Source organism: Leptonotus elevatus, chromosome 13 (genome assembly GCF_054856555.1).
Source record: "Leptonotus elevatus isolate MCC_2025b chromosome 13, RoL_Lele_1.0, whole genome shotgun sequence".
Classification (NCBI taxonomy): Eukaryota; Metazoa; Chordata; class Actinopteri; order Syngnathiformes; family Syngnathidae; genus Leptonotus; species Leptonotus elevatus.
Genome location: NC_141251.1, coordinates 2325655 through 2347817, shown reverse-complemented (window position 1 = coordinate 2347817; position 22163 = coordinate 2325655). Strand labels below are relative to the sequence as shown.

Sequence of the window (22163 nt, the reverse complement as noted above, 5' to 3'; positions counted from 1 at the left end):
GTATATAAAAATACCATGACAAAAAATAATGGAAATACTGGACAAAAAATAATAAAAATACTGGACAAAAAATATTTCCACAAACTATTACTTCAAGAACAGACGCACATGTTATTATGTGGAAAATGTTATTACATTTGATAATTATAGATGTTTGATCATAAGGGTAGGCTATTCCTAATGGTCTGAAGGCTTCTCACTGTTTATTGGTAATCTGTAAACCAGTTCATCCCTATAGTTAGATGACCACGATGCAGTAAATCCAATTTTGACACAAGGGGCCAGCCCCTCCCTCGGCTAAAATGCTAATATGCTAACCCTGCGTTAATCCTAAATGTGTTTTAGGAAGTGCCGGACACACACACGCACACACCCACACACACACGACCCAACTAGTGGAGTGTCACAGGATAGATGCCATGTTCCAGGGAGTCACTGCCATCTACTGGACTATTTCTGTACTGCAATAGATCAGTTCAGCAGGGATGATACAATATGAAAATGATGTTTAATATTTCAAGCATGCTAAATGACTACCAGCTGTGGGTGGGTGGGTGTTTGTGGTGTTGGAGGGTAGAGGGGCACCAGGGCGTTGGGTCCTTCCAGCCCAGTGTACCAGGAGGTGCAGCTGGCTGGGTGAAATCTCTTTAGCGCCCCCGAGGGATGACCGTGCTCCCACGAGGGGTTGGGGATATTCCGGTCGGTGAACGGCCCTGCTCGCTCTAGTCATGTGACCGTAACCCAGCTGCGTCCCACGACGCTCAAATAGAATTCTTTGTTGTGCTGAAACCACAACGAGCTTCCTGCACAGCGGCCGTGGCCCTGGCCCCGGCCCCATGTGCTAATGACACTAAAGCACTGTAAGTGGATTTGCGTCCAAGAGCCCGGATTTGCCTTAAGATGTCTGAGCAGACTGCAGTTAGAACTGCTGGGGTGAAGGAGGGGGTTGTCGGGGTCACACACCTTGTATAAATACACACACACATGCAAGGAAAAGGTGCATAGTTTGTCCCTGTCCGTGCAGCACACGTCCAGTGTTGTTCCACAGCAGAACTTGTTGCGCAATGCCACACTTTTAAATCCTCGCCAGGTATCTTTCACTTTGTGTGCCGCATGTTTACCTGACTGCCTGGAGGCGTTTGCGCTCGACAGCCTCTTTTGCACACACGTGCAGCAAAATGGCAACTTCACAGCCACAGGAGTGGATTATTTATTGCACTAAACCCAGGGGGATGTTAGGCAAAAAACGTACAACAAAGTCAGATAAAATATAATTAAGTATTTCATTAAAAATACACGTACACACTTTTAAGATAAATTAGAAAAGTATTGGCAAAATATTATACTACTATTACTTAAAACAAACATTTAAAATATTAGTCAAAATTAAATTATTAAAAAATATTCAGAAATGAGAAATACTATACAGTGCAAAATGTACGACAAAAATACAATAGTATTTGATGAAATATACCAACATATTAGAAAAATAATAGAAAAAAACTAACATTAGAAAATAATACCAAACTATTAGACAAATTAAAATTGACTGAATAATTGAGTTCTGCTGCCCATTTGTTTTGGTTGTAATTCCATTATTGGCCATTAGATGGCAGCACACTATTTTGTGTAACACTGTAATTTGGAAAGAAGGTTGAAAACAGGAAGTAGGCCGATTTCAAGCTCAGCCTATTTTTTGCTTAAGATTTTTGATGTCACATCCTGTTCAGTCCTGCTTTTTACACCTACAGAAAGCGACGGCTGTAGGTTCATTTGGTATCTTTGGGTGTAGTTGTTGGCGGTGTCAAGATTGAACGACCACTAATCAATTATCAAATTTGACAATTTTAATAATCGTCATCGTTTAGAGCCAATGTAAAATTGTCCAAGTTCTCCCCCGACAATGATCATTTGTAAAAGTGTCAACACGTTCCTGCGTCATGCCAGTGTGCTGCTGTGTGTGTGTGTGTGTGTGTGTGTGCAGGAACGTGGCACATCCTCCCAACCGCCCTTGCCAGTCACCCAGCTCTGCCTCTGCGCCATCTGCATATCAGCCTCAGCCTCCGCCAAGGCATTAAATTAAATCCCTGTTCGGGCTGATTAACAAATGGCTGGTGAGCTCACATAGTTTTGCGCTCATTCACCCCGTCAAGGTTTTTTCCTGGTCCTGAAGGAGTGCGAGATGAGATGGAGGGGGAAAAGTTAGCCTGACTTGTTTCTCTTCTGCTGGCTGAAGTTCAGCTTTGTGGTTTGTACCTGTCTGTTCTCCCGCTCTCGTTCATTTTGCGTTTCCCCCCTCGCTGCGCTGAGATGAATGGTTAATCAGCCCCGCTAATTGAGTGACATTTAGTCAGTGTGTTGTCCTAATTGTCCAATCAGAAAGCTTGGAACGGACACAGTTGCATCTGATTCATCTCTCGTCTCAGAATGCGGAGACGGCAAGCTGCTGCTGGAGACGAACATGCCAGCGAGAATTACGCCATCTTCGCATTCCTGGGGAAACTCGGGTTGACTTTTTAAGACTCTTTTCAACCGTGAGGGGCAAGTTTTCAGAGCCGGACAACTTCTCCAGAAACACAGTTGGTTTTTAAAGCAAAATAAATAAATAAAAAGTACATATTTGTCTTCAATGATAATACAATAGATATGTCATTTGTATCATATTTATATTATATCAATCAATGCATATTGTATATTCCACACTTTCTTCATTTCTAATCTTTGTTGGCATAAGGAGGTAGAAAAATGCAGATCCATCCAGTATTTCACTTTACTACCAAGTCTTGTCTTGGTGGAGGTCTGCATGCTTGCTTGTCAAACCGTCAAATGCGGTAAACAATAAAATGTTGGGATATCTTCTTTACCAAAGCTCTACTCCTAAGCAACAAAAATTATAATTCTGGAAATCAATAAAAAAATTAAAAAAATTAAACAAGATTCTTACATAGAATTTTTTTTTTTTTAATGCAGTCCTTCCTCTCGTATCATGGTTTATCATTAACACCTTTTTTTTTTTAAAGCAATTGTTTATTGCTTTTGTAATGCCCTTGCTTGTGCAGAGCTGCAGGTCCAGATATTAAAGGGGAAGTCAACCTAAAAAATTTGGGGGGACAATAATATATTCTATGCAGCCCCACTAGTGTAAATATGGTATTCTGGTTGATATTGTGTTGGTCGTTGCCTGATGTCATCTTCAGTCAACAGCAAGTGGCAAAATGACCGCCGCCTGAAATGGATAAGAATGGCTGGATTTTGCTTCATAACTCTAATATTCCGCAAATGTAATATTCATCAGAATGTTATGTTTAAACTAGTGAGGTCACATATAACATTATTGTCAAGAAATGTTTAAGGTTGACTTTCACTTTAAACAATGGGAGATCAGGAAAACAATTATTATAAACACGAGGGGAAACAATTGTAATACACTTTAATGCAAAATGAAAGCTGAATTGATTATTCGATTTATCGGTGGAAGAGTCGATCAAATAATCGAAGAGTAAAATACTGTTAAGGTATCATGGTAGACAAAGGATCACCCTAAAGTATTAACAACACATTTAGTGTCTTCTCCCGTGCCAATTAAGTCTTGAAAGACTTTACAAAGAAGCCTCTTTTCCCTTTCTCGTTTCTTGGATCCGTCAGATCACACCACTCTCCTGTATCGGCGATATCCCGCTGTTTGAAGAAACAAAAGACTCCTGTTGTCTCCGCCGCCGTATAGTTTAGTACGGACTAATTGGTCTTGCGGGAGAAGGGAGCTTGCACGGTTAAAACTAAATGGAACTGAAGCGAGGCGATGGTGTGGGAAGGAAACCGGCTGTTGTCTTTTTTTCCGCAGCGGTCCAAACGAGAGACATGTGGCTCCCCAGACAAGCTGTCCAGAGCGGAAGAGCTTCGCCGGACTCTTCGCAGGCCGGGCCAAGACGGGATTGCTTCGACAGAACACCATTGGATCGGCTCGGCGCCGCTTGCGTCCGCCGCCGTCGCTTTTGGAAGCTTTGCGTGGACAACTGTCCATCTCCCCTCGCCGTCTGTGCCACCCCTGGCTGCCCCCCACCCCCTCCTCTAATTATACGCACCCACACACATGTACACACGCGCCTGTCGGTGCGGGCCAGAAGCATCGCTTAAATGTTTTCAGTCATGCTGGACAGCTGAGCGATGGAAGTGGCCAGCTACAGGCGCTTGGACACTTTCATCTCCGAAGTGACTCAGAGAAATGACTGGACTCGGACCAGCGAGCCTCTCGTCACTGCCAGTTTTATGATAGTTTGTAGCACTTCAACTTTTCTCTCCATCCTCGGCCATTTTGATGGCAAATTGAGGCCCCTTTCACACAGAGATCCTGCAAATGGCCGCATTGGAGCCTTAACGTGTAATTTCATTTTATGAGCACACCTGGAGGTTTGCGGTGACTTCTTCATCCTCAGCTGACCACATTTCAATTCAAATGTTATTGCTGGAAAAGTGGAAATATGTCCATTGACACGTTAACACTCAAACCGCAGCTCCGAGTGGCCCATGTACGTTAAAGTCTGATCACTGATCTGAGTATATGACTGGATAGCCGATAGCCCATACACGTCCGTGGAAGCCGATAAAGCGACAGGGCGGCCATCTTGCTCCTCCCATCTCGCGAGTAGACTACTGTAATAAACTATACGGTATGCTTACAGATTAGACATATACAGCTCGTAGGCAGTTAGTAAAGGGCCGGGGGCGGGGAGGTCACTATTTTTTAACAAGTAAATAAATTAATTAATACATTAACAAGTGGACGGTATGTGCTGCTTTGAAGACCCCCTTTTTCTTTTAGCCCTCAGTTCCTTAGACCATAATATTAAATTTGGCAGAGGCATCTTTTGTTGAATTACAGTTATAATTCTTTAATAAAAAATATACAAGTTTTCTCCTGTAAACATTATTAAGCATATAATTTATACATGTATCTAAGGCAAGTTGTAAAATGTCTGAAGTCCTCTTGTTTATGTTTAACAAATTAAAACATCAGAAATCATGCTGTTTCTACTAAGTACTGTCTCAAATGTTCTCCAATTTCAATACTGTAAATCTATAGGATCGTATGCCGAGAAACGTTTCTTGGGAGGAGCAATATGGCGTTCGCGCGGCTTCAAAAGTCTTCCAGTCTATCCAGGCATATATTCAGATCAGTGGTTAAAGTCTTGTTGCATCCTTAGATACCCAGATTGCACAAATATCTCCGCAAATAACCTCTGAATGTTGCTGGGACAACTTGGTCCCCCATTCTGTGACTTTTACATACAGAAAAAAAAAAAATCCCAGTCCCCAATCGCGAGTAATATTTTATGTGATAATCTACATACACTTCCACAATCTGGCATATTTTTCTTACTAGAACAAAGAAACAACAATCATCAACAGTGTTTAATGCACTGATGAACATGCTAAACATAAATCCAATGTTTTCCCCGCACGTGCGGTTGTTTCTTGTAGTAGTTAGAGAATAATATTCAAAATCCAAAAATGTGTAACGCACACACAACTTAAAAGTGATCAAATCTGCATTTTATATAGTGAAATAAATGTTTTAACCTTAAGCAAATGTTGTACTTGGTGGAGAAAGCCTTGTTGGCAAGCGCAACGATGACACGCTTCTTCGAGTTGGGGTCTTGGCCGCCTCCTTTTTACACAAACTCTCTAAATCAGTCAAGTTTTTCTAAATGGCTAAACAGGATTTCTTTTGGGTTACGGCCTGGAGAGTGCCGAGGCCACTCCATGACCTTTCATGGTTCTTCTTTGGCCACTTCTTTGTTGCCCTTTTAGTATGTTTTGGATTATTGTTAGGCCCAAAACCTCCATGCTTGATTGTGCGAGTGTCGTTTGGGTCCAGCTGATGCCACAGGGCACAACTTTAGTCTCATCTCAGGGTGTCGGTTTAGCCGACTTAATAGTGAGCAACAGTATGATGGAAGGTTGCGACTTTGACGCCGTAGAAAGCAGGATGGCGAGAATACTGGTGAAAATGAGCTGGTCGGCTGCTCAACGTAAGATGCAGTATTGGCCCAACTCAAGATAATCATTTGTAGGGGTTTTTTTCTTTCTTTAACAGAAGGGTAACAACAAATATCGTGTATATCAAAAAACCCTTATTTCCACTTTCATAATACAGTATGGTGTGCTCTAAATGATCACACTTTGCAATAATCACACCTTCTCTTTCCCACCTTTTCTGTTTTCTTTCTTCCCCGTCCTTATTCTTGTGTTTATCGGTCGCGAGCGATCCAAAGAATATGCTTCGCTTCTGTAAAGGACAGGAGGAAATGTGCATGGGGGGGGACCGAGTGGGCGGAGTTGTTAAAAACGAGAAAAATAAAGACTAATTGAGGGGGAAACGTGTGATTTGGTAATCACAACGACACGTTGGCACCCGGCTGCATATTCTTATCTGCGCGGTGGCTCAAATCAGCTGCTACACACACGCGCGCGCACAGATACACACACACACACACCTCCGTTGCCGACAGAACTTGGAGGTACCGGCAGGGCCCGCAGTCACACGGTCCCTTCGGCGGAGCAGGTGTTTTTCGGCAACGTGCTAATGAACGTGGCCTGCTGTCATTCCGGCTTTAAATGGATGTCGCAAATAGAACAGACACCATCAAATACACGCACGCCGCCCATTCTCCTCTCGCGGAGAAATTAGCCCGGAAAAGGTGATCAGAGCTGTTAGCCAGCGTCGTGCGATGCTCACACAGATGCCATTTGTCTATTTTCACCAGGTGTATGCTGGGAGGAATGGTTAATTAAAAAACAGGCTGGAGAAGGAGGGAACATTGCCGCGAGTGAAATGTTTACACTGCTCCTGGTTCGAGAAAGTGTTGAGATTCTTGTTGTTGTTTTTTCATCAAGACCTGACAGAGTGTCAGTAACTGCAAGCTTCACTCCTCCTGGATGTATTTGTGCGCACCGTACTTGTTCAACTGTGTGTTTGGCTGCGTTCACGACGACGCGTTTTGGGTCGGTTAAAACAAACTGGTGCGATTGCGGTTCAGCTAAGTGCGCACCAAACAAAATTCAATTTCACTTTGTTATGTTAGGTGTGAATTGTCCGGTTCAGTCAACCTAAAACATTTAATAAACAACAGACAAGGAAGGAAGACAAGAGACTCAGATTCTTTTTGCTCGCGAGGAGAACGGACAGAGATGTGCACAGTTACAATCTCCTACCGCTCTGAAGCACATTCTGCCCAACCCGCTCTTTTTATTTCTTTTTGGGCGGTCCCCGGTTACACAGTCGTTGCTGGTCTAAATGTTGGGAGAACACACAGCAGCAACCATCACGGATATGAGTCATTGTGCAGATAATAATACAGACGTGTCTTCCTTCGGTGCCGAAGGTTTCAACAGTCAAAAGTTCAGTGTTTCAGCCGCTATCTTGCGATTAGGGCACAGTTCCTGTTTTTCTCGTTTTGCCGCTGCAGGAGCATGAGTCATGTTTTGCAATACTATAAGAGTAAATATCTGATATTTTATGTACATTTATTCTAACATGAATGCTATCATGTAAACCTTGGTGTGCACCAAACCTGTACACACTCGTGGGATTCATTTGGTTAGGTGTAAATGCTATCATTGAATAAAGGAGGTCCCGATCCAAATACCTCACAACAGGTGTGAACACAACCGAAGTCCGCACATTGCATTAGGTCTTATCCGCCATTGTGTTGTGGAAACGTTTGACTCTTGTGTAATCCGGCAGCGGGTCGTTGGGGGAGAAAAAAAAGCTGCGGTGCCACCTCGATGCCAATCTGTGCCAGCCAGTTGAGTAAAGCTCTGACACCAACTGCGCGGCAGATGTTATTTGTCGCTGCGGTCCGGGACGGGCTATTTATTCTCCATCTTTTCGTCCTAGTGTTTTTTACTGTACGTGTCACCGTCTGGGTTCCGAAATGTGCGTGTGTGAATCCGAACAGGGTGGCGACCTCAACACCTGCCCATGTATCAGCCAGACGATGCTGTTGGCATGGTCACTTTGAGTCGAGTGCGAGTAAACATGTTTTTGTCATATTTTACACGATAATCCGATCCGAATCTGGCAGGCAGGCGTTGTGCGAGTCAACGAGACACCACCAGTGGGTTTTTTTTTTGACAGATGAGTGCTCTGTCAAGGGAGTCAAAGTTGTATGCACATTTATGATTATGGTTTATATTAATACGCTGCTGTCTTCCATGTCTGCAGGTGAATACATAAAGAACTGGCGGCCGCGTTACTTCCTGCTCAAGACGGACGGCTCGTTCATCGGCTACAAGGAGAAACCTCAGGACGCCGACCTGCCCTACCCGCTAAACAACTTCTCCGTAGCAAGTATGTTCCTGACATCCCTTCGTGTCTGAAAAATGCATTATTTGTTGCCTACAATTTTGACATTTAGGGCATTTGTCATTATTAAAACACAAATACGCAAAAAAAAAAAAAAATCAAATGAGCATACCTTGTGCCGCTTGATGAATATCTCTGTACTTGATATTTCTTAAGTGAATTCAAAATTTGGTTTCTATATTCATTATACATGTTTAGGTAATTGCTAAAAATGTGCAAATACTGAGAACTATTTAGTACTTATTGTGGAGATGAACTGTTTTACACCATTAAAAAAAAAAAAAAAAACGTAATTATTTATTTATTTATTTTTGTGTAGAGCTAAAACGGTGCCCAAAGATGTAGTTTGTATTTCGGCATCAGTGGTTGTCAACGTACAGTTAGTTAACTAGCACTCGCCTACTACCGAAAATGCATCTTTCCTTCAGGTTGTCGGATATATTTTCACTCCTCAAATATGTACTGATGATTATGCATTAGAAATCTGCTGGACAAAGTAGTTTTCTGTGGTATTTGTTTGACATTTGACAGTTGAGCGGGGCGTGATTGCAGCGCATTCAATGCAAGCACCCGCAGTATTTGAGATAGATTTTTCATGCAGCTCATTTTATATTCTTGCAGATTTTTTTTTGTAATGATTCAAATTTGCCAGCTTTATTAACAACTTCTCTGTGTTGTGTCAAATTTAGAAGGCATTTTCATTTTCATTTTCATTTTACAGGGACTTTTGAACTATTCAGCTAATGGTCACAATGAAGTGGTACATCGTATAGCCCTTGGTAATGACGCATTTATCAATTCATAGTGTTTGCACCTGGCTAACAAGGTCCACAGCGTCGTTGACATGTGCAATTAGCCGGCTAATGAGTTAGCAGCATTTTAATGTCTCTCACTCTCTGCACGTGCCCACTATCGCCTCGTGTTGTCCCAGTTATGCTATGTGTTGTATTTGAAAAATGGACATAGAGTCCACAGATGGGCCTAAACTTTAAGTCCCTCATTAGTGTTATTTTTATTTAGACTACTGGAGTAGGAGATGCAATGGGATTTGTGATGTTTTAAGGATTATCTTGTTTGATTTTCTGGAAAAAACGTGGTCATTTGGTAGATTTACGGCCATGATTATAATGGATTAAATACGATTAGGCATCTGTGGGTATGTCACACGGCATATGTCTCATAATAAACAAATGGGTGTAGTTTGTCTTTCATGTTCATAGAAAGTAACGTGATAGGCACGAGCGAGGCTGCCATTTCATCTCTTGGCACGCGGCCTCAGGCTCAGTTTATGACGTGTACTATTACTTATATGAACAAAAGTCTTCGGACACGTCAACAACTCCATATTGTTTTCCATGTGTAATTTGTGTAATGGACACTTGTCCTAATCCTTCCTATCATTGTCCTCTTTTTTTTAATTTTTGTCATTTTCAAGTTTAGATCTTTTCAGATGTGATTTTAAAAAGAATAGCAACAACAACAAAAATAGAAGCATCTCACTGTTGAGCTGTTTGTAGATCACAACAGCTCACCTCGTAAATAAGCTTGACTTGACCTTGTAGTGACCCTCAGTAGGACAAGTGGTGTAAAAAATTGATCTATGGATTAGGGATCGGCCGGCCTGGCCGATAATCGGCGCAGATATTGGACATTTTGACGAAAATCGGTATCTGGCTTTTTTCAAAATCTGACGGCCGAAAAAAGATAAAGCTAAAACAATTTTAATCTCAGGAAACTATTTAATGCATTTTCCGTTAACTTTATAAGAGATGCTGCTGACCCTGGGAACTTTCTGAATGTTTTGCTTTTGTTTTGACATTAAAACAAAGATTTCAGTTTTTTTTATTTATTTTGGTATTTACTTCTTCATGTGCCCATTTAACTTTTTAAGATGTACAGATAACTTTGGGAGTTCCCTGAACTTTCTTTTTTTTTTAAGAAATTTAAAATAAAGTATATTGTGTAGGATTAAAAAACAAAACAACTGCATTTTGAAAAGTATGAAAAAATGTTCAATAAGCATTAATGCTTTAAGACATTGCAACAAAGTCAAGATTGACATTGACAAAGTTTTGATGCCAATATTTGTCCCCCTTTTTACTGAAAACAAATATCGGTTTCAAATATTGGTTCTTGGCCTCCCTGACTACTAATAATCGGCATCGGTATCGGCCTTGAGAAAAACACATCTGTCTATTTCTACTATGAATGGATGTCTCCTTGAAAATCTACTTTCACTTCACATGTAATATTGAGATCATTCTGTTTAATATTATTCCAAACATGTACAAATGAGCCCTTCTTGTAAAGTGGCACTCAATTGTTCATGAGAAAGGAGGAGTAGAAAATGTGCGAGGACAAGCAGGGAGGGCTGATTGCGAACAGATGAACGATGGAGGGATGGAGTGGAAGTGAAGGCATCCCGAACAGACAGCGAGGAGGAGACGGGATCGGGGAAGGCGGAGGAAGAGGACGAGGAAAAAGGAGTTTGTGCCGAGGACAAGCCGGGCCATACATCCGGCCCCGGCTGCTTGGCACCGCGCTGGCATCGCCACATCTGTTGCCCAAAGCTGCGAGGCCAGGTGGCGCGTGTGTGCGCGCGCGTGCGCGCGTGTGTTTGTTTATCTGTGTGCGAGCGAACAACAGAAGTGGTCAGATGGAGCAGAGACAGTACAGGCCTGTTCCCTGCAGAGTGACACACACGTACACATACACACATCCACCCACTAAACTGCTTCAGATTTTGCAGTCGCCTGCTGTGGCAAACTCAATTTCAACTGGGAATGTGTGTGTGTAGGTGTGAGTGCTTTTTAGCGCGGGGTGTCCGATGACCTTGTTTTCTGGCAGCGCAGCGGGTCAGGTACGAACTTTGCACGTGCGTGTTGCACCCGCGTGGCATCGCTATTAACCTTCTTGTCTAAATTTAGGCCATGGTGGCGACACGCTGCGCCTCACTTGAAGTTGTGAGCGAGTGAAAGGGGGATGACGGCGGACGTCACAATGCCTTCCCCGTGCCCACAGCCAGCTCACAGCCCCATCTGGCTCTGTGTGCGCACGTTTCTGCCTTTGTGTACAAATGGCCTAATGCGCTGCCCATTTTTTCGCCCGCCGCGCGATTCTTCAGATATTCACCAGATGCGCATGTGCCGCGGCACATATTATCCTTTGGCACGCAGAAGCGGCTGCGTTTGGAATCCTCGGCGGTGGATGTTATTACCTTTTTTTTTTTTTCTCTCCTCACTTTTAAAGCGATTCAAAGACCAGCTGCATCTGTGCTAATGGAACACGCTTGCCTAAAAGTCATCGTGTTCTGATAACAGCATTTTTTTCACAGTTGTCAGTTTTTCTTCCTGCATGTATGGAGGACAAAACTGCCAAAATTCGACCTGACAGAGCGTCTGCAGCATGAAATAGAACAATGTGAGAGCAGAGCGTTTTTTATTTATTGATTGATATTTAATTCTATTTATACTGTATATTTATTTGTGTATTTATTTCAGCATTTATTTTTATATTTGTTTATATTTTTTGTATTTATTTTTACTTGTATTTATTTATTTAGGGATATATTTTTATTTTATTTCCATTTATATTTATTTATTTGTATTTTTCAATTATATTTTTTTATACCCGTTTTTATTTTAATTTTTAGTCATTTCTTTCTTTCTTTCTTTCTTTCTTTATTTATTTATTTATTTATTTATTTATTTATTTATTTATTTATTCAGTCATTTATTTATTTTTAATTTTGGCAGTTTTGTCTCTGAGGCTTAGTTTGTCTTAGTTTCACATTTCAAAGTGAAATGACAGACCCGCAATAAATAACATTTCATGGTTTTACCCGTTGCATGCTTTAAACTTTTTTTTTATGCAGTAACATGTTAAAGTATACTTTGTAGACCAACTGTAAATTTACCTCCCGGCGTTCAATAACTCCCTGAAAAGTGCATATCATTGACTGTGGTTCTTCTTTCCCACATGCGAGGGCATTACAGTCAATAAGTGCAGCATACTGTCAAAATCCATACAAAAATGGTCACTTAAGTGATGATGATGAACTGTGATCGAACACTTCTTACTAAACCAGAGACCCAGACAGTCAAAGCGTTTTCACTCGTGTACGCAGCACTTCATGCAACACTTCATACACGATAAGTGTCACGGATCTGTGCATACAGTGGACGAATAACCGAACACAAACCCCTCCCACTTACCCAACTTAGGTTGGGTAACTCTATCCAAAAGTTGATGCAGCTCCGCTTACCTTTTGATTTTCTATGTGATCCAGCCATCACTCAGCCTTGCTCCAAGTCCGTTTTACTTGGTTGAGAGACCCAAGAAGTTGTTTACAAGTGTGTTCTCCATATGTGCTCTTGAAGAATTCTTCATCAATCCAGACTTGAGTCTCTGAGAACTATTTGTAACAAGCCCAACATCCATGTGCGTTTTGCAGAATGTCAGCTGATGAAGACGGAGAGGCCCAAGCCCAACACCTTCATCATACGCTGCCTCCAGTGGACCACCGTCATCGAGAGGACCTTCCATGTGGACTCCCCCGATGAGAGGTCAGCAAGCACAACTTGATTTGACTTTTTAGTGACACCATCCATCCACACACACACACACACATGCAAAAGTTTAGCACGCAAAGTACGCCACAAACTTCCATGACAGAAGTACATTATTTATGATGTTGCATACATTTCATCAAGGGCACCGGGAGGACTTGGTGTGTATGTACAGCGTGTGTGAGCGTGAGGCGGGAGAGGAGACCTTTCAAGTAGCGTCGGCATAAATTCTCCAGCTGCTCGCTTGCTTTCTGAGGAGCTGAGGTGTTTATCTCCAGAAAATGAACAGCTTTGCCCAGAAGACCACAGATGCTCCCCTGCATCCTTTTCACTACACTATGTGTGTGTGTGTGTGTGTGCGTTTGTATAAATACATATATGTGGATGTGTGTGTGTGTGTGTTTTTCTAATAGCTTAGTGCCTAGTTAATAAAGTAAACATGCCGTAATTAACACAAAAGAATATCTTTACATTGATCGTCTCGTTAAAAGTCAGGTGTAAACATCTGATCCAGATGTGCACTGCTAAAAGTGTCCTCCAAGGTGTGTGCGTGCGCGCGCGTGTGTGTTTTACTGTAGCCGCCGCACTGTACTGGCAGCGCTCCAGCCGCTCACATGCTGGCGCTGCGCCCGACTGTAGACAGGCCCATTATCTCTCATTAGCCAAAAAAAAACTCATTATAGTAAAAACACTCAAACCAAGAGAGAGAGCGAGCATTTATCTGCTTTGTGACCTTGAGAGAGTTCCCGTTGCTTTTCATGTCGCCGCACACAAAACGCACACATGGCTGACTGAGAGCTCCATTGTTGTTGTGCGGGAGCAAGAGTTTGCCCTTGTCGCCGAGTGTGTAGGGTACGCTCGCGAGTCTTTGCACTCGAAAGCGATTCAGATCTCGAAATAGAGTTGGAAGCTCCGTTTAGGTTGAGATAGATGTTCTTCCAAATCCCCGCGGGAAACATATGGGCATGTAACTCCAAGTAAAACACGCAGCGGTGATCATTTGGGAGTCAAACGGGTTTCATTATTCCCGGCACAAATCCCGACTCGCTTGCTCGCAGAGCGCCGAGGATTTTTTGCATAATTTGAACGTCGTCTGTGACGGGCTCACCTCACTTCACTCGCTGCTCTCGTGTAACCCCGCAATGTGCCGCGGAATTAAGTCTGTTTGCTCAAAGATCAGCCGAGAAGGAACGTCGCAAAGTCTCTTTCCACTGTAACGACATTGAAATAATATATTTTAAAATCATTCTGTTGAGAAAATTATGCCCTTGTCCTCTCGACCCCCCCCCCTTTTTTTTTACACTATTCCTCAGTATCTAAAAATATTATTTTTTTAAACTCTTAACAACTGAAATTAACACTTAACGTTGTGACGTAGCTAAAACAATTCAAATAAGTCATGAGCATTAATTGTTTTGTACATTACTTGTCTGACCCTTATAACTTTCTTTGTATTTAAATATACAAACTTGGATTTTTTTGGTTTACTTACTATTAGCATTCTTCATTAAAATGCATCCATGTTCAAAATCTGCCTCGTCCTGAACATTTGAAAATGTAAAAAAAATAATAATAATTCTACTAAAATGTAAAATAAATATTTTATAAAAATACATACAAATTATGAAATTAATGCAGATCATACCATGCAGATAAGCCGTAATAAGCCTCATTTTATTTTATTTTATTTTATTTATTTATTTATTTTATGTTTTTTACTCACGAGAGGGAAGTGTACATGTGTTCAAGTCATTATATTCATCATTGTTACGAACAATAACCAGACACGCACACACACGAACACACCCTAATTGACAAACTTTGTCCCAGCAGATGTTGAACAAGTCTGCTAATGAAAAGCCAATGGGGGGGAACAATGTTTGCAAACAACAATGCATTGTTCACTGTAACACGGGGGCGTGTATTACACACACACGCACACACACACACACACACGAGCATTAGTTCTGCTCCGTAATCATTGTTCATTGGCTTGATTCTCTCGGTGGCCATTTTCCTCTCTGTTAAACAAACCGTCAATTTAAAGGCGCGTTCAAACCAAGCTGCCATTTTCTCAAGATTACCTGCATTAGTTGTAGCAATATGTACCGTGCATGTGGATTATTATTTTTGTGGTGCGGTCACCTCCTAGAGATGAGTGGACGGAGGCCATCCAGATGGTGGCGGACAAGCTGCAGAAGCAAGAGGAGGAGAGGATCCAGTGTAGCCCCACCTCCAACATCGACAACATGGTGGAGGAGGAGATGGACATCTCCACCACGCACCACAAACGCAAGGTAGCGCAAGTATGGAAACTAATTGACTTATATCATCAAGCTTCATCTAGCGCAGGGAAATCTGTATTCCAACTGGTCGTTAGAATGACCTCTGGTCTCTTGAGGCCTCCCTGATTTTATGTTTTTTGGATGTGTTGGGGTCTGGATGTTTCTTGGGCTGGGGAGGAGTTCTGGTGGGGGGTGTCTGGTCGGTGCTGGATTTCACCTTCCTTGGTTTTCTTCGGTCCCCTCGGGTCTCCTGGTGTTCGGTTTAGGTGAACGGTATGAGATTTTTTCTAATAGGTTTTCTGGTGAGCTAACAAATACACGCACGCACGCACATACACATACTCACCCACACACACAAAAAAAAAAATAATAATATATATATATATATATATATATATATATATATATATTAAAAAAATAAATTAAAAAAAAATATTAAAAAAAAGAGCAATGATGATGACATTTCCGAATGAACAATACTGAGCTCTTAAGAAGAAGAAAAAAAAAAAAAGAAAAAAAAAAGAATGACCTCTGGAAACTTACAAATTGTACACGAAGTCGGCCATTTTGGTTTGAAGCAGCCATTTTGGGCAAACTCCAATGCTTTGACTCCTTCCCCCAAATGAGCCCCAATTGGAAGCACGTATCCCAGACAGATGGACGGCAGTCGATTGCGCAAACAAAAAGCACTGAAATTATCCTTTGATGCTTGCAGAATTTAGCTCTTGAGCGAGATTTGCTGTCATGTGTGAACACGGAAAAGTTGCGTGTGACTCGAGAGGCATGCAGTGTTCTTCAGAAATTTGTGGTCGATTTCCAAATTGACGGGCACTTGGACTTGGACGAGCTTCCACAAAATTGTGTTCTCCTGGAATTATGCAGGTGTGGTGCATTTCTACTAGATGTTCAACTTTGTTTTTGTTCTCTCAGACAATGAGCGACTTTGACTACCTGAAGCTGCTCGGAAAGGGAACGTTTGGGAAAGTGATTTTGGTCCGGGAGAAGGCCAGCGGGAAATATTATGCCATGAAGATTCTAAAAAAGGAAGTCATCATTGCCAAGGTCTGTGTTCAGTTGGATACACAATATATTATTTTGTTCCCGCCTGTCATTATATGTTATGTGACATTCTTTTATCAGAAAATGCTCTCAGCGATCCAGGAATTATAAGAAACTTGCATACATTGCATTATTATGTGTGATGCTTCTAATTAATTAATGGACTTGTGTTGAGCTGTGTGTGTGTAATGAACGTTGTTGACGGTTTTACATGGCGTTGGTGTGTCTTGTGTACAGGATGAAGTGGCGCACACACTCACCGAAAGCCGAGTACTGAAAAACACCAGACACCCCTTTCTCACCGTAAGTGACATGGATGCCACACACAACAAAAGGGGGTTTCACATGTACTGCAATGCGCGCACGCAAATGTGCTACATCTGCACTCACATGCAAACACACACACACGCGAGGCGGCATATTGATCCTATACGTACCTGAGTCTCTGGAGGCTAATTACGCGCCAGGCATCAAATTGTGGTGCAATAATGGACGCATCTGTTAGCCGTTTGGTGTTTGCGCAGACACATCAGCTCCTGCTAACTTCTGTAGCGAGCCGTCTGCTCCAGATACTTTTTTTTTTTTTTTTATACCACTGACACATCTGCAGCCACAAAGAGACGCAAAGACCAACTGTTCTTTTGTTTAGTTCCTCTATCCTTCAAAGTAAACACTTCTCACATGATTGTTTGCCTAAGCGCATACGGAGATGAACCATCTAAAGCTATGCATGCTAGTTTGGTTTTGTTTGTTGCGCCTGCTGTTTTTTTTTTCGCTCTTGAACGAGCGATGACATTCAAGATGGTCAAAGTCACCCGTGCGCTTCTCATTTGTGTCAGAATAACACAACAGGACAAAAGGGAAACAGCGAGACAAAAAACATTTGAGTTTCAGTGATACAATGTTGTGCTTTCAGTACGTGCGCAAATTGAACGTCTGTTTGTTGGCTTTATTTCAGTCATTGAAGTATTCGTTCCAGACAAAAGACCGCCTCTGTTTCGTCATGGAGTATGTGAATGGCGGCGAGGTAAGACGCACGCCTTGCACGACAGTAAATACGCGACATTACTGTATGCAGTGTTCCCCCGCCATATTGTAGTTCGTTGTTTCTTTTTTAAGCATTTTTTTATGAAAAAAGCTTAATTTCAGTCGGCTTTAATTCATATACTCATTATTTATAAGTGTCTGTATAAGTTCAGTACACGTTTTTACGTGTCATTGTTTCATGATACACGAAAAGTTTAAGGGACAAAGCAACAGATTGGTTTGCATTGTTGTTGTAGTCTGTCCTGCGACGTGTAAATGCACATCCAATACTGTAGGTGGCAGTGGCGCTCTCATTGTCCAAATGCGCATTTCTTTTTTCGTTTTCTTTCACGTTAATAAGGATATGATGCAGAGGGTGTACTTAACAATGTTATAGACAAATAATACTATTTATAGTCGTGGCGAAGAGTTGGGGGCCATGAAGTATTTTCACAATAATTGAACAGAAAATAATTGAGAAGCACTGTTAAGCATCATTTTTTTACAGTATTTTGCAATAAGCAAAAAATGCTTATTAGTGGTATATCACCGTAGTCAAGAATTTTTGGGGTTCCCAAAAATTATGTAGGCCTATAAAAAAATGTCCACTGCAATTGAGTGGGAGTCAGTTAATCAGAGGTTTTTGCGATTTGTGTGCCAGTTCAGCCCCTTTCCCCGTGAGTAGCGGGGGTCCACTGTACACAATACTAAGATGTGCTAACAGTGAGCGATTAAAGGGGACTGTTGAGTCAATATTGCCAGCCAACTGGCTCGTCACTTGCCGCCTCTTCCTGCCTGTCGACTCACCTGTGGGCCTCGAGCAGCCAGGATGACAGTCAGAGACAAAATGAGTTTGGATCCCCCCCCCCTCCCCCCACCCCCCCATACTTTTTCCCATTTCTCAGCCTTTTAATCGGCACCATTTGCAATCTTGCCTCATTCCCTCAGTGCAGCCGTCACCTGCTGCCCGCCTTCCAGCGAGCGAGGCGCTTTGCTCGGCGCCAGGCCTGAGCAAACGCTCGCACAAGACGCCGGCAAACACGCGCTGCAAATATACCCTCCTTGGACAAATTGTGACCGCACATACCGCACGCGTGCCGCCAATTACAAAGCTGCCACAGTCACAGCTGCCAGTGTGCCGAAGAAGGCCCACCTGTCGGGTTAGCGCACACGCACACACACACACACAGCAAGGTGCTCCATCCGTAAGCATCACTCCAGCGGCCCCATGCAAACCTCCCTGAGCAATTAATGGAGAGATGTGTGCCACGTGGCCTCGTGGGTAATTTGTAGCTCTCCTCTGTGGGCCACACGTGTGACAAGTGACAGCACAGAGAGAAGCTACGAGGCTCACAACGAAAGAAGGTGTGGCGGAGGGGAGTTTGCACCCAGGACCCAAAAAAGTAGGAGAGTGAAGTTTATTGCCAAAAATAGAGCAGGATGGCAGGAAATGAAATGGAACCTCAAAAAGGCTGATTAACTAGTGTTCAACAATAAAGTCCTAATTTATCCAGAATAAAGTTTTATTTTTCAGGGTGAAGAAAATAGTAATATCACAAGAACACTTTTTTTAATGTAAGTAAAAAAAAAAGTCCTAATTTTAAATCATATTAGGATGAATATTAATAATTTAAAAAAACTAACTTTTTTTTGTCTGGAAAAAAAACCCTCTTATAATCTTTAAGATAGTTGTATTTTTTTTACAGGAACAAAGTCGTATGTTCCTAAAAAAAAAAGGGGGGGGGGGCATCGTAATTTTACAAGGATTTAGCCCATTTAAAAATTGCAATATCACAATGATAAAGTTGTAGTTTTCAAGAAAAGTGATAGGATAGATAAAGAGATAAGATAAAAAGTTATTTATCCAGGGAGTTATTTTAATTTATATAAAACAAAAAACAGTTGTGCATTTTGTGTATTTTTTTTTTATAGAAAAACTCACAATTTTGTGAGAATAAAATCACGTTTTTCAAGATAAAAAGTATGTTTCGGTTGAGGGTAAAAGTTGTGTTTTTGGTAACACTACAAGAAACAAGTCATATTATTTGATGTAAAAAGTTATAATAATGAGAATGAAGACGCCATTAATAAGTCGGATTTTTGAAGAACAAAGTTGGAACATTGCGAGAATAAAGTCGTATATATCAAAAAAAAAATACATAATGAAAAAAATTATTATTATTATCAAAGAAAAAAGTTGTAACACTACGAGAACAAAATGGTCTATGAAAAAAAGTTGCATTTTTCAAGAACATTGGGCATCGTTTGTATTCATGATGAGCAGGGTGGAGTGAATGAAAATGAAGGCTAGGAGGGGGGCAGATAGCACACTAATGAGCGTCACACTGGGGGCTGTGACGGGGTGGGGGGGGCGTAGGACAGGGGTGGCTGTGGCGCTCCACCTCCCTTCAACTCGACTGGCGTATTGATTAAACCCTCCGTTTGGCCCCCGTCGCCCAATTCCACGCCAGCGCCTCGTCAGCCTTGCCTGAGGTTGGTGCGCGCCGAGTGGTGGGGGTGCGCTTGTAGATGAGGTGCCAGCTGCTGAGTGCCTCCATCCACCCGCCCTCCTCCAAGCCCCCCCCCCCCCCTCCTCTTTTCGCGCTCGCCCTCCCCTCCGCCATCTATCATCTCAATATGGTGCGGGCAGCCAGTTTGTGTTGTGCTAATTTCCTCCAATAAATCAGTAATTATTGCTGCGCCGTCCCTGCTGCCCCCCCCTCCCCCCACCCCCCTTCCCGCCTTTTCCCCACAGCTGTTTTTCCACTTGTCCAGAGAGCGGGTGTTCTCGGAGGAGCGCACGCGCTTCTACGGCGCCGAGATCGTCTCGGCCCTCGACTACCTGCACTCGGCCAAGATCGTGTACCGCGACCTCAAGGTAAACATCAGCACTGCACGCTCAAGTGGCAATATTAACACGGTCATGTTGGATGTTCCTCACAAAATGTCAAAATCTTGCAAAGATAATGCCATTCCTTTTTAAATAGGAAATTTTGCAAGAATACGAATGTAATTTTCCAGAAAAATAGTCATTAAATTACAGGAGAAAAATGTTTTCAAGAAGAAAAGTTATGTTACAACAACAAAAAAAAAAAAAGTTCCGGTTGCATTATTTTTTTTACATATTACAGTATTTGGAAACTTGCAAAATAGATTTATTTGATAGCAAGTGTATAATCTTATGAAAATAAAAGTGGTTTTCTTTAAGGAAGAACTCATATCACATCACAAGAACAAAAAGTTGTTTTATTCGTATGCGCTCCTTCCCAGCTGGAGAACCTGATGCTGGATAAAGACGGCCACATCAAGATTACCGACTTCGGCCTGTGCAAGGAAGGCATCACGGATGCCGCTACCATGAAGACCTTCTGCGGCACGCCCGAGTATCTCGCACCCGAGGTAACATTAATTTGTCCCCCCCAAAGATTTCAGAATATTATGAGATTTTTAAAAACTCTGAGAATTTTTTTTCTGATACCTCTTAATTTTTTCTTGTTTTTAGAAAAAAGTTTTTGTTATGAAATTTACGTTGTAATTGTGCCAGAAACAACGCCGTAAACGTCTGAGAATGAAGTTGTATTTTGTGCAGTAAAAAAAAAAAAAAGTTGAACATTTCCATAATTTTTAAGTTGTAATATGCGAATACATGACGTATTAAATGTTATGTAAAAAAAAATATATATACAGCCAAAAATGACTGTTGTCGTATATATTTTTTTCTTTTTTGCCTAAACAGCACTTCATATGGCTGAATATATTTGCCAAGGCAAGGATGTCGTTGTTCAAGTGGAGCTAGTAATCAGGTGTCCGTATTGACTTCCTCAGAATAACACCTGCCTTTGAAACACCGGGGCAAAATTAGAAAGCGCGTGAACTGCAAATTGTTTATTTTAGCCAGCACGGCACTGCGCGCGGGCCTGTGGGTGGCGATGTGGGGACGAAGGCAGCAGGGGAGCGGCGTGGCGTCGTACATCCCACTTGAAAAAGTAGCGAGGACAATTTGGCGCAGCATTTTCATCTTTTTTTGTGTGTGGTTTTTTTTCCAAGTGCCTTCCTTTGCGTGCCAAAAGCTGATTGGAGGCTGCTAGTTATTTTTCACAGGATGTGCGTTCATGCACGCGTGTGTGTGTGTTGCAGTAGAAAGTGCGGGCTAAAGTGAGGCAGATGGCGGCAGATGGGCGAGGTTGGAGGAAGGTGCTCGGAAAAAACCTGGAAATCTACACCGCCGCCGCTCGCCCGCCCGCCTGCCCGCCCGCACGCTCTGCTCACCCGCCCGCGTGTAAAAATAACACAGTGTGCTCCCAGCCAAGTTCCAGAGATGCAAAGTAGCTGGGATTAAACAGAGAATGGGAGGGGGGGAGGGGGGGGGGCTTGAAGGCAGACGGAGATGAGCAGGCAGAGGAAATATTTCAGGGTTACGTGATTGTAAGTTCGACAGTTCGTGTGTTTGCAAAGGCCACACAATGTGGGCTCGTGTCTTGTAAGATTACTTAATGGATTTTTTTAAAAAGCGACGAGACACAATAATAAATCATCATCTTTGTGGAAAAAATGTTTTCGCTTAAGGATAGAGGTTTCAGGTTTCATTTTGTGTCCACTTGAGGTCGCCATACTTGCGTTCTGTAGGGTTTGGACTGGTGAGTGACGTGGGAGTCGGCAAGTAAAAGTAACTAAAGACATCATGTTACCAGTTATCACACAATGTTTAAAAAAATAAATGAAAAGTTGAAACAAATGGAATTTTGAAAATGTGGAATTTACAAAGTATGATACTGTAATCAAAAGTAATACATCGAAAGACATTATGTTAACTGATATTTCACTATATATATTTTTTTTAATAAAACAAAAAAGTAGAAA

The 22163-nt window shown here is 42.1% G+C and overlaps 1 protein-coding gene across 6 annotated transcripts in view; it reads left to right on the top strand.

The window, feature by feature from the left end:
* The window catches only part of akt3a (AKT serine/threonine kinase 3a), a 67067-nt gene that overhangs the window by 36517 nt on the left and 8387 nt on the right, over nt 1–22163 (top strand). For all 6 annotated transcript variants that reach the window (XM_086093026.1, XM_086093025.1, XM_086093024.1 and 3 more), the window contains 8 exons: nt 8225–8350; nt 12819–12930; nt 15086–15230; nt 16149–16280; nt 16515–16580; nt 17236–17304; nt 20059–20181; nt 20574–20702. In XM_086093026.1, the coding sequence (XP_085949152.1) occupies nt 8225–8350; nt 12819–12930; nt 15086–15230; nt 16149–16280; nt 16515–16580; nt 17236–17304; nt 20059–20181; nt 20574–20702 (902 nt within the window). The remainder of the gene's footprint in view (nt 1–8224; nt 8351–12818; nt 12931–15085; nt 15231–16148; nt 16281–16514; nt 16581–17235; nt 17305–20058; nt 20182–20573; nt 20703–22163) is intronic.